Here is a 16,368-nt window from a genome sequence, read left to right on the forward strand (position 1 = left end):
CATAAATAGCCTTTATAATGTTAAGGTATAATCCTTCTATTCCTAGTATCTTCTGTGTTTTTACCATGAAAATATGTTGAATTTTTTCAAAAGCTTTTTCAGCTTTAATTGAGATGATTATATGATTTTATTCCCTTCAATTCTATTTATGTGCTATATTCCACTTAGTGAATGTTGAACTATTTTTTTATTCCTTAGATGAAACCAACTTGCTCATGGTGCATGATCTGTTTGAAGTTTTGTTAGATTTGTTGTGCAAGTATTTTATTGAGGATTTTTACATCTAAATTGATTAATGAAATTGGCCTATAGTTTTCTGATTTGTGTCTTGTTACAAGAGCAATACTGCCATCATAGAGTGAGTATGATAACATTCCTTCCCTTCCTATTTTATGGAATAGTTTGAAGAGCATTGGTGTTAGTTCTTCAATGGTCTGTTAGAATTCAGCAATTAATCCATCTGATCTGAGCTTTTCTTTGTGGGAGACTGTTACTCCTTCAGTCCCATTTTTTCTAATCTATCTGTTTAAGTTGTTTATATCATTTTTTCAGTTTTAATGGGCTATATGTGTATAGAAATTCATAAATTTCTTCTTGATTTTATAATTTGTTGAAATACAGGTTTTCAAAGTATTCCTTAATTTTCCTCTGGATTTTGGTAGTATCTCTTGTAATACACCACTTTTCATCTCAAATGTTATTAATTTGATCTCTTCATCTCTCCATCTCTCTCTCCTTTCTCTTCTTCTCTCTCCCCCTCTTTTCTTCCTTTCTCCCTATCCCTTTCCCCCACCTCTCATTAGTTTCATTAAAGATTTGTCAGTCTTGTTTGTCCATTCAGAAGGCCAAATTTTTGTTCTGTTGATTATTTGTATTCTTTTAAAAGTACTAAAAACTTAAAAAAATATTTAACGTCTTCCAGGACTAGTGGCCCACACCTGTAGTTCGAGTTACTCAGGAGGCTGAGGATCTAAGGAACATGGTTTGAAGGCAGCTTGGGCAGGGAAGTTCTCCCTGCAATTAAACACAGAAAAGCTGGAAGTGGAGCTCTGGCTCAAGTGGTAGAGTACTAGCTTTCAGCACAAAAGCTCAGGGACAACACCAGGCCCCAAGTTCAAACTGAGTCTCTCTCTTTCTCTCTCTTTCTCTCTCTCTCTCTCTCTCTCTCACACACACACACACACACACACACACACACACACACACACACACACACACACACACAGGCACGCATGCACAAATAACTTCCATGAACAAAAAGAATAATAAATATTTTAATGCAGGTAGTATTGAACTTATTTCTAAGCTCTAATAATTAAAATTTTTTGTAGTACTAATGACTGAACCCAAGACCTTGGCATGCTGTCTTTTTCTTTGCCATGCCTCAGACCTTTTGCTTGTACATTGTTTCTATGGTAGGGCTTTATTTTTTTTATAACTGTCCTGGCTGGCCTTGTGAACTCATGTTCTTTCTGTCCCTCTCTCCCAAGTAGCTTGGATTATAGGTCTGAATCACCATAGACAGCTTTGTTTGCAAGATTTTGTTTGTAAAACCTTTACCTTGCAAATATGGAAAGTTTAAACACTTTATGTTTTTGTTAAACAAGATGTCATGAAGACACATCATTTATGTTCATTCAAGGTACAATGACTGCTTAAATAGTGAGTTGGCTACTAATTGTATTTTAAACCCAGGTGTCTGCTATAGTTTCCAGGCAGTGTAAACACTGCCTATGTACTGTTGTTTGTTTGCTGAGATTTTCCTCCAAGCATCACAGTTATAGCTCCAGCCTCATTTTGCCTTCTTCCTACAAGGGGAGCAGTCTTCCCACTTCACAAACCTAACTTTAGGTATTACTCTACCTTTCAATTTTTCTCACTTTACTGGGGATCTTGCCTCAGCACTCTCACCTGAGTCTCACATCTTCTACGCTCTTTATCCAGTATGTTCTGTTCCCTCAATCTTTTAGTGTGTATCTGTATTTGGATCGTGCTGGTAAAATCTCAAGCATACACATGGATAGGCAGAAGAAAACAAAACAACCTACTCCTAAATCTTGCTAGTCCCAACACTCTCTGCCAGCCAGACTTCTTAAATGTGTATTCTTCCCTCCCTCTTCTTTCCTCATCATCTACGGGCTTCTTATCACACTGCATTCTGGATTTGGAATGGAGAAACACTACTTTTGATGAGGTTACTGAGGAGCTATTTGCAATTCCAGTATATGCATGTCTAATTTTGCCTAAATGGGCCCTACACAGCATTTGGCATTGTTCTTCACATTTGACATATGTGTCTTAATAACTTCTATTCTTTTACTCTTTAAATTTCCAGGGACTATTAAGAGATCCTTTCTGATCTCTTAATTACCTTAATATATTTCTTTTTCTTTTTCTTTTTTTTTTTCTTTTGGGTCCGGTCGTGGGGCCTGAACTCTGGGCCTGGGCGCTGTCCCTCAGCTCTTCAGCTCAAGGCTAGCGCTCTACCACTTGAGCCACAGCGCCATTTCCAGCTTTTTCCTTTTTGCTTATGTGGTGCTGAGGAATCGAACCCAGGTCCTCAGGCATGCAAGGCAAGCACTCTACCACTGAGCCACCTTCCCAGCCCAATGTATTATATTTCTATAGTTCTCCTTTCTTTGGAGACTGGAAGCCCTTGGTCCAAGATTTAGTGACTGGTAAAGATGACTACTTCATACATGGTGCCTTCTATTGGTCCTTACTGGTGGAAGGAGCAAACAGGCTCTTAAAAAACAAAAATAAGCTAGGCACTGGTGGCTCCTAGCTATTCAGGAGGCTGAGATCTGAGGATGATGGTTCAGGGCCAGCCCAGGCAAGAAACTCTGTGAGACTCTTATCGCCAATAAACCACCAGAAAACCAGAAGTGGCGCTGTGGTTCAAATGGTAGAGTGCTCGACTTGAGCTGAATAGCTGAAGGATAGCAGAAAACCGGAAGTAGCACTGTGGCTCAAGTGGTAGAGCGCTTGACTTGAGCTGAATAGCTGAAGGACAGCGCCCAGGCCCAGAGTTCAGGCTCCACGACCAAAACAAAAAAAAAAATTGTATTTCTAAGTAGGCTTTTTCTTTTTCTTTCTTTGTCATTCTAAATTCCATCAGTTTTATCTCACTAATATGAAGCAGCCTCTCTGGAAGTTGTATTTGTTCTTCCTCTTATTGGCTGCAGATCTTTACTTGACTGTGTTACTTTGCTTACTATGGTTAAGGTCCAGATATTGGATTAACTTCAGCAGTGGCAATGCTGATCAGTCACAGTTCCAACTCAGCGACTGGCTCTGTACCAACCTTCAAGAGTCTAATTTCCTCTTCAGGCACCAGGAGGAACAATAAATGTCAGCATCCTTTAGCTCAGGACATATGCTATTGTCAGGCCTCCCGAGGAGGCAGACAGCCAGAACTGCCCTTCTCTGGAGCTCATAGATATCTTTGCAGGCTCTCTCCAGGAGGTTTTCTCATCTTTGACCCAAATATTTATACTGTTTCTCAGGAGAGGGGGGTGGGATTGGATTGTGGAAGGGAAGACAGAAAGAGTGCACTCAAACTACCATCTCTTCCAGAATCTTTCCCTTATCTTCTTTCTGCTCCTTGCTTTCATAATTAAAATTGGCCATTGTTGTATAATCGTCACCAACCTTGTGAAAGCTGTTCTTTTGCATTTTTTTAGTCTACAATTTGTTCTGTCATCAGGACTTTTGATTTCTACATGAGCTTAAAGCACAGATTGTGTAACATCAAGTGTATTCCCTGCTTTTCTGACTTGCTAATCTTGAAGATGTGTCACCACTCAATGACAATACTGTTGCTACTTTTTAGACTCATTTGAAGCCGAACAGCTTGCTTTCTGGGATATTATATTAAATACAGACTTTAAAACAAACCCAAAGCAGCCTTTCTGTCAAAACAAAGTCAGTTTCACAACTTCTTCATAGAGCTGATGTTTACTGGAAAAAGGAGCACTTCAATATTATGAAGCACATGTCATCTGTGACTTGCTTTCTTGACAGTTTTTCTGTGTAGTATAGAGTCATAAAAATAGAACAACTTAAAATTTTTTCTTTGTGAAAACCTCTGATAGAAAAAAGCACTTTAAGTTTATTTTTATAATACAAAAATAAGAATCATCATTATTTAAGATTATTTTCCCATTAATTACCTTATCTTGAGCTTCTGTATTAGGTTAAAAGGTAGATTATGGATAATTTTAAAAAAGCATAGCAAGCAACCACTATAGCATTTAATAGAAAGAAAATTACTGCCTACTAATATATGCAAATTTTATTGCAAGTAACATAAAACCTCCAGCTGTTTCTCTACTAATAACCTCATCTTAAGAACATGGAGGTTGTTTTGTAGTTTATCATAAGAGTTTAAAACTGGAAGAGATGTTGGAGAATATCTTTCCTTCTTAAAATTTTTCCTATTGTATCAGTATATATTAATTGTACAAAATAATGGGCCTCATTATAAGATCTTTTACATGTATGTAATGTACATTTATCATATTCAGTCCATTGTCTTCCCTTGTTCCTGTCACTAGCCTTTATTTTATTTTACTTTATCTTGAATTTGGACTTATTTTGCATTTGCTAGGCAAGTGGTCTACCACTTAACCACACTCCTTTCATTTTAGTTAGATCTCAGAAAGAATCTTGTGCTTTTTTTCCTGGGACAAGTTTGAGACAGTGATACTTCTACGTGTACTTCTCTGAAGCTAGGATTTCAGGCAGGTGCTAACACTCCTGGTCCCTATTCTTATTTTTAAAAAACAAGAGAACATGGCAGTAATTTATCAAAGATAAATCATTAAAATAATTCTTAGGTATAAAAAGCAGTGAAGACCACCAAGTTCTTGATAGTTACCATGAGCATGAACAATGTCTGGGAACTTGAACGTTTACAATGAGCATGTCCTATTTCATTGTTTTGTCCCTATCCCACTGTTTTTCTTTTAGGACATGTATTGGCCAAGCAAGTATATTATACCAACAGAAAGAAGGACTTCTCAAAGTGGTTGCCTGCTCTTCATCTTTTTGAGATAGCACTGAAGCTCTGTAAAGTATCCGCCATAGAAGAATGTGAGGTGGAAGCTGAAATCCTTTTTCAGAAAGGTAACATGTTTGGGGGTGGGGGCAGAGCTATGAAACAGCTTATAAGGCTTTTCCTGTTAACAATCAGCTTCTCAACTATAAACGAAATACAAACTTTACAAAGGGCTTGGTAACAAGACACATTTTTTTTAAACAAGACACATTGATGCCACTGTTAAGCTAGATTTTAGATTAAAGAACTCTGCTTCTTTTAAATTTCTATCTAGAAAGAAAAGGCACTGATAGTTTCTTTTATAATTACAATTGACACTTGTATAAAGTTCCATGTTTAACTAAAAAAATGTCAGTATCAGCCACTTGACTATAAATAATGGTACTGAATTAATGGAACTTATTTTTTTTCTTTATGTTATTACTCATGGCATAAAAGTTTTGGTTAATGTTTGGTTAATTTTTTATCAATAGATGTATTCATTGAAATTAAATATCATAAACCATAGTTGGTTATTTATAATGCCTATTAATGTAATACATTTATACAATTTTATTATGGCCATGTTGGCCATGAGATATTTGTTCTTAAGTTCTAAGTGATAAGAAAAGGAAAAATCATCTTTGTATGCATTTTTCTTCTTTCAGGCAAAGTAGAGCGTCAAATACTGATGGAAGACAAATCTCCAAATATACAACTAGATAGTTTTTTTGAAGCTATACAACTAAGCTTGAAAAATGACCAAAATTCAGGGTAAAAAAATATATCTTTACAGTGTTGTAGCAGTGTTGTTGATGTGACCTCTGTGTTCTCATAAGACATGGAATATTCAAAGTGTGAATGGATGAGTGGCCTCAATGGGCAGAGCTCCTGTAGTGGGATCTATCTGTCTATCAGGTTTGCTGATTTGCTTTTCAAACTTCTTGCTCTTGACTTTGACCCAAGGCCTTTACAATAATGGTGGATGATACCTGTTATCATAGTGACATACTGGACTATGAATCATTTCTGGCCTGTAAAAGGTCTGTCAATCTAGGGGTTTTCAGGGCCTCCTTGCCTGGATTACTGATTTAGAACCCAAAGTTCTCCTCTTGGATGTGGAATTGTCTGTGGAAGGCATTTGTGTGCACAGCACCCTGGAAATCAGTACAAGGACTAGAAAGCCTAATTCTTCATAAAAATCACCTCAATATTGAGTATGAGCCACTATTATTGGAATATCACTGATCCAAGTGACCCCAGTTGGCAGTTTTGAAACATAGGTCTAATCTATGCCATATCATTGATCACTACATACTCTGTCTCTTTTTAATTAATAGAGGAAGGGATGGAGAGAAAGGACAGAGAAAGAGAGAGAGAGAGAGAGAGAGAGCCTGCCTAATTTCCAAGAATAGTTGCTTTAGTCTTAACCTGTTCTTTAGTACCTGTTTGTTGGAATAATTCAGAAAGGTCTTCATGCTGCGCTTCAAAGCAGTCTAGCATAGTGTTGCCAGCACAAGACATAGTAGAATACTCAGCCATCTTCAAAATCTTCCAATTTTAAGGAAGAAGATTCTCTTGTATATAGCCAAAAGCTAGAATGGGAATTAATTACAACCTACAACGTAGGTTGGGAATTAATGCTAGTTTTTCCTATACTTACCCTTTATTAGCTCAGACATAGTTGCAAATGAGGCAAAGAATTCATGGGTGCTGAATCTGTTCAGTAAGTACAATCATATGTCATTGTAGGTTGATAAGAAATTCCTACCTAGAAATGGCCCTGTACTATTTTCATCTGAAGAAGCCAACGAAAAAGAATTCAGCCACATCATCATCGCTTAAGGTAATAGCTGAATTTATTAGAATTTATAGCTGAATTTATTATAAATTATACCTTAATTGCTTTTGATCTTGTTATTTTAATACTATTGTGATGTTGAACTAATGAAGCATTTTCCTATGTGACTGAGAAATTAATTATTCTATATGCATCTTTGTATACCTTTTTATAGTTCTGGTAATGATCTTACTTGGGTAAAAAATACTTGGGTATTTAAAAAAAAACCTACATGAAATATAGGTTTGTGTAAATACTCTAAGGCAATGAGGAATGATCAAGAACCTGGAATCTGATATTGATTAAACACATGGACTAGTACAATTTTCAATACTGACTTACTTCTTAAAAGAATCATTCATCCACCATGTATCTATCTGTTGAGCTCCTGCTATGATCCTGACTGAGGAAAGTCATAGACGAGAACAATTCATGCTTTCCTCGAGCTTGCCTTGCCTTCCAAGAAAGAAAGTTGGGAGGGAGGAAGAAAGAAGAAGGTACAGGGACTTTGGTAGTGAGATTTAGACTTAGGAAATAACTTGGGTTGGTGGCATTGTAAATTAATGTGGCAGCTGACATGATGATATTCTGGGCTAGTTTGGTGGACACAAGAGGAAGAGTTATTAATATGCAAGGCCAGTATCTTGTTATCTAGTGATGTTGAGATATTTGTATGTGTGTACTGGCTATATGTATTTCTTCTTTGGAGGAGTGTCATTTCAGATACTTTGACTTTTTAAACAATGGATTATTTACCTTTTAAAAACCATTGAATTTTGTTTTTTCTATTTGCATGGACTATGCAATGCTGACACCTCCACTGTCTAAAAAATGGCCCATTGTGTTCTTTCACTAGTCCAGATTTTTCCACTCTCAGCTCAAGCCCAACAGCCCAACCTCTTCAATAAAGTTTTTCTCTTAATTAAAAAGAACTTCCTTTAAAAAGTTGAACATCTGGGCCACTAACTGTCCTTATATTCCAATTATTTAAAGTTATTCTGAATTCTGTATTTCATGCCTGTTAATCTTGTTTCCTGAATTACCCTACGTAAATTACTGAAACTTATATAGCCAGCAAACTGGCAATTACTACCCCAGGGCATAAGTAGTATTCCCACAGCTAATGTTTTGGGTTTTCCTATCTTGGAACAGGGCTGTATTGCCTAGGTTTCCCCAGGCAGCTCTATTCAGAAATGTTTTCCCTCCTAGCCTCACACTTGATTAGACATACCGCATGAGTGCATTGTTTATGCTGCCTTCACACCTCCTTCATGGCAAAAAGACTCCCTGGGAGTCTTCCAGACAAAAATAAAACTAGTGACATACTTTTTTGTTAAGGTTTGATTTATTTTTTATTTTTCTCGAAGATGAAAGAACTGGTCAAAATATGAGCTTCAAAAATTTAGAACCAATGGGTCTCATTTAATTGTTATCTCTATTCTGACGTTTTGAATCTTTAGAAATGACTTCTAGGTTGGGCATTGGTGGCTTTTATGCCTATAATCTTAGCTATTCAGGAGGCTTGAGAATTAAGGATCTCAGTTCACAGCTAGTCTGAGCAGAGAATTACCTGAGATTTTATAGCCAGTTTACCAGCAAAAAGCCAAAAGTGCAGGTAGGTTCAAGTGGCAGAGCACGAGGATGAGCATAAAAAGCTAAGAAAGTTCGGTGGTTCCGGGAAGATGGCGGAGAAGCTGGAATCTGAACAAGCTCTCGCATAGAAAGCAGTTTTAGAGTTCCAGTGAACAGTCCTAAGCCAGAGAATCACACCAAGTGTGCCATCACAGGACAGAGAGTTAGACAAGAGAGGGAAAGCCAAGGCAAGAAGACGCATCTGAGCGCCTGCCAGCAGCCGGGGCGGCGGCAGGGTCGTGGCTGAGACTGCAGCCGGGGCCATACCTGAGCGCTCACACAGAGAGTCCGGGACAAAGGAGCCAGACGCAGCAGGCGAGCGGATTCTACTCAACACCAGCAAGAACCGACAAGGAGCAGACATCTTCATCCTGCAGTTTGCAGACCAGAGACAACCCAGGATCCAAGAATCGGTGTGAGTAGAAGCCCAACGTCCTCACTCCTTCTCAGGGAGCAGAGGAGGGAAGGCCACCCCTCCCCCCCCAGCACCTGTGATCTCCATCTTGGATACCAACAAAGCTCAGAGGAGCTGCCAGTTCCAACTCAGGCCTTGGAATAAAACGAGTCATTTAGCAGGTCACAAGAACTTAATGGGGAAGTGACCTGCCAGACTCAGCTCCATCCAGGGAAAAGTCACCCAGCTCAGGCGCCAGCCATTGGAGTGGCTTTCCTCACTGGGTAACCAGAGCCAGAGGCTACCCCTCCCTCTAGCAGCCTCAACAATCAATTGAAAAACAGAAACCCTGAGAATGGCTTCAGGCTGGGCTGTGTGAGTTTTTTCAGAAAATAGCCCCAGGGAAAAGCTACTGATTGTTGAAAGGCCTCAACTCTACCCAGAACCTAGCCTCACCACTGCATCCCCCTCTTTTGTGATTCTCAAAGCAGATCACCCTCCCATTAAACTAACCTGGGAGGGGGATCTCAAAATCTTGGGTAAAGCAGAGCATTTTTCTGCCTGTTCGAACAAACTGACTTAAGAAACCAATCAAGCCACAGGACCTCAAGCTGACCAGAGACTCCAACAAGAGGCTGGTTACAGACAAAAGGGAGATACAGGATTCTTCCCACCCCTCCCAAAAAAAAAAAAATCAAAGAACTTTTTTTTTCTTCTTCTTCTTCTTTTCTTTTTTTTTTTTTGGTACCTTATTTACATAAAATTTTTTTTTCCTTTTCTAAAAATTTTATTAATCTTTAATTTTTGCCTTTTTTGAAAAAATAATTGTTTTCCAGTAACTTTTTTTTCCTCTTATAATTTTTATTTTAGGAATACGTGAATGTGCGTTTTCCTTTCTTTTCTTGTCTTCTTTCTCTTTTGCTTTCTTTCTTAACTATCTTTTTGTTTTTTGTCTAGCTCTACTGAACTTCTGATCTTTTTTCTCCCGTTCTTATCCTTTCCACCTTTTCCTCTCTTTTGATCTTCTTTATGTGACTTAACTCTTGTCCTGCACATCCTCAGATAAACCCGTAGTTAACTAGTAGACCCTATCCCCCATTGTGTACACACTTAATCCACAAACTTATTACTCAATTCAAAACCTCTGAGACTTAAGTTCCTTAATAGCAGTACTACCTCTTTATACCTATATAATATTTTAAGCATTTTTTTAAGTTTTTCACTTCTCCTCTATGTCCCTTCCCTTCTCTTAATATACTCACATTCCTCTCTAAATAGATGGTCTTTTAATCTCCATAATAATATTAATTTTTACGTTTCTATTTTTTCTGGTCTCTTTTCATTTCCCTTTCCCTTTCTTCTTTTTCTCTCTCTCTCTCTACTTGCATCCTACCCAACCTATTTCCTGCATTGGGATTAGGACATAGTTAACTCTCCCTGTGCCTCCCCACACCAATCTATTCCTATTTTTTACCCACATTTCTCCCTAACCCTAATAATTTCTGGTTTTCCAAATTCTTCTCTGCGGTTCGAAGCCCATTAACATATAGTTGTTTGATGTTGAATAGATGTATCTGTTGAACTAGATTGTATCTGTAGACTATTGACTGTACAAATGCAAACTTTGATTGATGGTTGCCTTAAGATAGTGTTCTAGCACAAAACTGGTGCTATTTTCATCTCAAATGGGCAGAGTAAGCCGGAAAAACACAAGAAAAATGGCAAATCCGGATATCTCAATTCCCAATCTTGATAATCAGGGGTCAGAACAGATAATGAATAATGCAGAGGAGAGTTCCCAAATAGCTCTACAAACACTGCTGGCAAACATGATAAATGAGAAGTTTGACAACTTACAAAGGACTCTGTATGAGCGTGAAAGGGAGAGAGAGGAGGCATCCCAAAAGCTTATACAGGAATATCATAAGCGTGAGAAAGCTACTCAAGTTGCATGAACAACTTGAGATTACTCAAAGAGAAAGGGAGGAATGGCGTGAGCAGGCTGAGAACACTCAAAGAGAACTGCAGGAATCCCACGAACTGGAGGAAAGAGAACTACAGGAATCCCACGAACTGGAGGAAGCTAATCAAAGAGTAATACAGGAATTGAGAGATCAGGTAGAGAATACACAAAGATCACTAAAGGCATTCATGGAATCCATTAACAAAGAGCTGAAGGAAGTCAGGGAGACCACAAAGGGAATGCTGAATGGAACCCAACAGAAGGAATGGGAGTCCAAAGAACCCATAACCAATCAACTAAGTGATTTGAGAACAAACACTGAACACCAAATTAAGGAAGCAAAGAAATTCATACAAGACCTAAAACAGAGCTTCAACAAAGAACTTGAAGCCATCAAAGCTGACCAATTAGAAGGAAAAGGGATAAAAAAACAAAGTAGAGAGTCTTGACAGCAGGTTAGACCATGCAGAAGATCGAATCTCAGGGATTGAAGACAGCCTAGATATTATAGAGAAAGAACATACAACCATCCAAGACAAGTCCAAGAAATATGATAGATCTATCCAACACCTGGAAGACACCATCAGAAGGCCTAATCTAAGGATGATGGGTGTAGAGGAACACCTAGAAACAGAAGTTAATGGTCTAGGAAATTGGTTCAACAGGATCCTAGCAGAGAACTTCCCAAACATGCAAAAAGATAGGGCTATTCAGATACAAGAAGCTTTTAGAACCCCAAATAGACCAGACCAGAATAGAACATCCCACCGTCACATTATAATCCACACAGGATCAACTCACACCAAGGAAAAGATCCTTAAAGCTGTCAAGGAGAAAAGGGTAATCACCTATAAAGGGAAACCAATTAGAATCACCTCAGATTTCTCAGCAAAGACAATCAAAGCAAGAAGAGCCTGTAATGATGTATGCCATGCCCTAAAAACAAACAACTATCAACCAAGAATACTGTACCCAGCTAAACTCTCCTTCATAACTGAAGGCCAAATAAAAACCTTCGATAGCAAAGAAAAATTGAAACAATACATCTCCACCAAACCAGCCCTACAAAAGATTCTTAAAGATGTCCTACACATAGAAAACCAACAAGACAGCAATAAAGGCCAAGAAACTGCACCCAAACTGAGAATCCAAGAACCATAGGAAGAACCAAGTTTGTGCAGCCCCCAAGAAGGTGGATAACATGGCAGGGACTCCCTAATACCTCTCAGTCCTATCTCTTAACGTTAACGGACTGAACTCTCCAATTAAGCGACATACTGTCTAGTTGGATTTAAAAACAACACCCTTCTATCTGCTGCCTGCAGGAGTCACATCTTGCCCGAAAAAATAAACACATTTTCAATGTTAAAGGCTGGAACAAAATCTACCAAGCAAACGGCCCCCATAAACAGGCGGGAGTTGCAATCCTAATATCAGATAAAATAGACTTCAAATTAAAATTGGTGAGAAGAGATTCTATTCACCAAACAATGGAGCACCCAAATTTATCAAAGAAACACCACTTTCCCTCAAATCCCATATAGATCCAAAGACATTAATTGTTGGGGACTTTAACACACCACTATCCCCACTAGATAGATCAACTCGGCAAAAACTCAACAGAGAAACCGCAGATCTAAACAGCTGCATAGATCAACTAGACTTAACAGACATCTACCAAACATTTCACCCAGCAGCATCAGAATACACGTTTTTCTCAGCAGCACATGGAACGTTTTCTAAAATAGACCACATTTTAGGCCACAAAGCAAACTTGTCTAAATTCAGAAACATTGAAGTTATACCTTGCATCCTCTCTGACTACAAGGGAATAAAATTAGAACTCAACACCAAAAGCCACCAAAGAAAGTCCGGCATCACATGGAGGCTGAACAACACACTGCTGAATCATGAGTGGGTCATGGAAGAGATTAGAAAGGAAATTCAAATGTTCATGCTATTCAACAAAAATGAACACACAAATTACCAGCTCCTCTGGGACACAGCAAAGGCAGTACTCAGAGGCAAGTTTATAGCTCTGAACTCCTACATCAACAAATTGGAGAGATCTGAAACTAACAATTTAATGACACATCTAAACCTCCTTGAAAAAGAGCAGCAAGATAAACCCCAATCCAGTAGATGGAAAGAAATAATCAAAATTAAATCAGAATTAAATGAATTAGAATCCAAAAAATCTATAGAAAGAATCAACAAAACAAAGAGTTGGTTCTTCGAAAAACTTAACAAAATTGACAGACCCTTAGCAAATCTTATCAAAAAAAGAAGAGAACACACTCAAATTAATAAACTCAGAGATGAGAATGGAAACATCACCACGGAAACAACCAAGATTCAGAACATTATAAGGGAATACTTCTCAAAACTCTATGCTAATAAGTTTGAGAACTTGACAGAAATGGACCTTTTCCTAGCAAATATTGACATGCCAAAACTAAACCAAGATGAGTTAAACTATCTTAACAGGCCCATATCAAGCACTGAAATAGAAACAGCAATAAGAGACCTCCCAGCTAAGAAAAGTCCAGGACCAGATGGTTTTACAGCGGAATTTTACAAGGCCTTCAAAGCACAGCTCACACCAATACTCCTCCAACTCTTCAATGAAATTGAAAGAGAAAGCTCACTACCGAACACATTCTATGAAGCCATCATAACCCTCATCCCAAAACCAGACAGGGACTCATCAAAGAAAGAGAACTATAGACCCATTTCTTTGGTAAATATTGATGCAAAACTTCTCAACAAAATTTTGGCCAATCGACTTCAACAATTCATCCAAAAAATCATACACCACGATCAAACAGGATTCATTTCAGGGATGCAAAGCTGGTTCAATATAGGCAAATCAATTAATATTATTCATCACATCAACAGGAGCAAGAATAAGAACCACATGGTTATCTCAATAGATGCAGAAAAAGCATTCGACAAGATCCAACACCCCTTCATGATGGTTTTGGAAAAATTAGGAATCCATGGAACATTCCTCAATACAATAAAGGCTGTATATGACAAACCTACAGCCAGCATTATACTCAATGGTGAAAAACTAAAGCCATTTCCTCTTAACTCAGGAACAAGACAAGGATGCCCACTCTCTCCACTTCTCTTCAATGTAGTATTAGAATGCCTAGCTACAGCAGTAAGACAAGATGCAGACATAAAGGGGATCCAAATAGGGAAAGAAGAAATAAAACTCTCCCTCTTTGCAGATGACATGATCTTGTATTTAAAGAATCCCATAGACTCCACTCTCAAATTACTCAAGCTGATTCAAAACTTTGGCAATGTAGCAGGTTATAAAATTAACCCCCAAAAATCAATGGCTTTTCTGTATGCCAACAATGAGAAAAGTGTGGCTGAAATTAGGAAAGCAACTCCATTTGTAATAGCCCCACAAAAAATAAAATACTTAGGAATTAACTTAAGTAAAGAAGTGAAGGAACTCTATGATGAAAACTTTAAAATCTTGAAAAAGGAAATCAACACAGAACTAAAAAAATGGCAAAGCCTCCCATGCTCCTGGATTGGAAAGATTAACATCGTGAAAATGGCAATACTTCCCAAGGCTATCTACAAATTCAACGCAATGCCTATCAAAATTCCACCCTCATTCTTCAAGGAAATAGAAGAGGCAATCCAAAAATTCATATGGAACAATAAAAGACCCCGAATAGCAAAAACGCTCCTCAACGGAAAGAACACTGCTGGAGGAATATCAATACCAAATTTCAAACTCTACTATAAAGCCATAGTAATCAAAACAGCTTGGTATTGGCATAAGAACAGACCTCAGGACCAATGGAATAGAATTGAAAACCCAGAAATGAACCTACAGACCTATAGCCATCTAATCTTCGATAAGGGAGCTAAAACAATACAATGGAAGAAAGACAGCCTCTTCAGTAAATGGTGCTGGCAAAATTGGTTAACTACATGTAGAAAACTAAAGCTAGATCCTTATATATCACCCTGCACCAGAATCAACTCCAAATGGATCAAAGTCCTTGAAGTCAAAGCAGACACTCTGAAAACATTACAGGATGGAATAGGAGAAACCCTAGGTGTCCTTGGCTCAGGCCGAAATTTTTTGAATAGAGACCCGGAAACACAACAAATCAAAGAAAGATTGGACAAATGGGATTGCATAAAATTGCTTCTGCAGGGCAAATGACATAGCTAGCAAGATCAATAGAAAGCCCACGGATTGGGAGAAGATCTTTACTAGCCATACAACAGACAAGGGTCTCATATCTAAAATATACTTGGAACTCAAAAAATTAAACCCCCCCAACAACAAATTCTCAAAGAAACAACTGCCCAATAAATAAATGGGCGAAAGACTTGAAGAGAAACTTCTCTGAAGAAGAAAGAAGGATGGCCAATAGACACATGAAGAAATGTTCAACATCCCTAGCCATAAAAGAAATGCAAATCAAAACTACATTGAGATATCACCTCACCCCAGTTAGAACGGCAAAAATCAAGAACTCTAACAACAACAGATGCTGGAGGGGATGTGAACAGAAAGGAACCTTACTTCATTGTTGGTGGGAATGTAAACTTGTTCAACCACTTTGGAAAGCAGTATGGAGGTTCCTCAAAAGACTTCACATAGAACTCCCCTATGACCCAGCAATCCCACTTTTGGGCATTTATCCAAATGTTTACAAACAAGACCACACTAAAGCTACCAGCACAACTATGTTTATTGCAGCATTATTTACCATAGCTAAGATATGGAACCAACCCAGATGCCCCTCAGTAGATGAATGGATCAAGAAAATGTGGTATATATACACAATGGAATTCTATGCCTCCATCAGAAAGAATGACATTGCCCCATTTGTTAGGAAATGGAAAGGCTTGGAAAAAATTATATTAAGTGAAGTAAGCCAGGCCCAAAGAAACATAGGTCCCATGGTTTCCCTTATTTGCAATATCTAGTATATGTATGAGTCAAGTGGAAAAGGTCAGATAATGTGATGTCAGGAAAATGAACCCTTAGATACATATTTTAATGTTTTTTTCTTTCATGCATGTGTTTCTAACGCATTTATAAGATTATCTATTTGTTGCTTTGTATGTCCCTCCCCCACAGTATAACCCCTGCTTTCACTATATTTGATGTCAGTATAACTTGTGGAGGAGATGGGGAAAAACCAGTTGTTTAAGGATACAGGAGGACCTGTTGCAACAATGAGAAGTACAAGTTGTCATGTCCAAAACGAGCTTTACAACGTCGGTTTGGGGGGTGGGGTGGCTAAGGGAGGGAAGGAGAAGGATTGGGATTGGGGGGGAGGGGGGAGGCTGGGAAGGGATGTGAAGGGTAAACCAAAGGAGGAGGCTGCAATGCTTGGTAAGAAATATATGCATTATCCTGCCCATGTAATTGTAACCCCTCTGTACAGTATGTTCACAAATAAAATTAAATTAAGTTAAAAAAAAAAAAGCTAAGAAAGTGTAAGGATGCCCTG

At 38.3% G+C, this 16,368-nt stretch overlaps 1 protein-coding gene across 1 annotated transcript in view; it reads left to right on the forward strand.

Moving 5' to 3' along the window:
* The window catches only part of Cfap54 (cilia and flagella associated protein 54), a 263,007-nt gene that overhangs the window by 182,146 nt on the left and 64,493 nt on the right, over positions 1 to 16,368 (forward strand). Inside the window, exons 58-60 of the mRNA XM_042693361.1 lie at positions 4,972 to 5,127; positions 5,707 to 5,812; positions 6,791 to 6,884. Coding sequence (XP_042549295.1) covers positions 4,972 to 5,127; positions 5,707 to 5,812; positions 6,791 to 6,884 — 356 coding nt within the window. The remainder of the gene's footprint in view (positions 1 to 4,971; positions 5,128 to 5,706; positions 5,813 to 6,790; positions 6,885 to 16,368) is intronic.

The sequence above is a fragment of the Dipodomys spectabilis genome, unplaced genomic scaffold (assembly GCF_019054845.1).
Source record: "Dipodomys spectabilis isolate Male_0828 unplaced genomic scaffold, ASM1905484v1 ptg000163l, whole genome shotgun sequence".
Classification (NCBI taxonomy): domain Eukaryota; kingdom Metazoa; phylum Chordata; class Mammalia; order Rodentia; family Heteromyidae; genus Dipodomys; species Dipodomys spectabilis.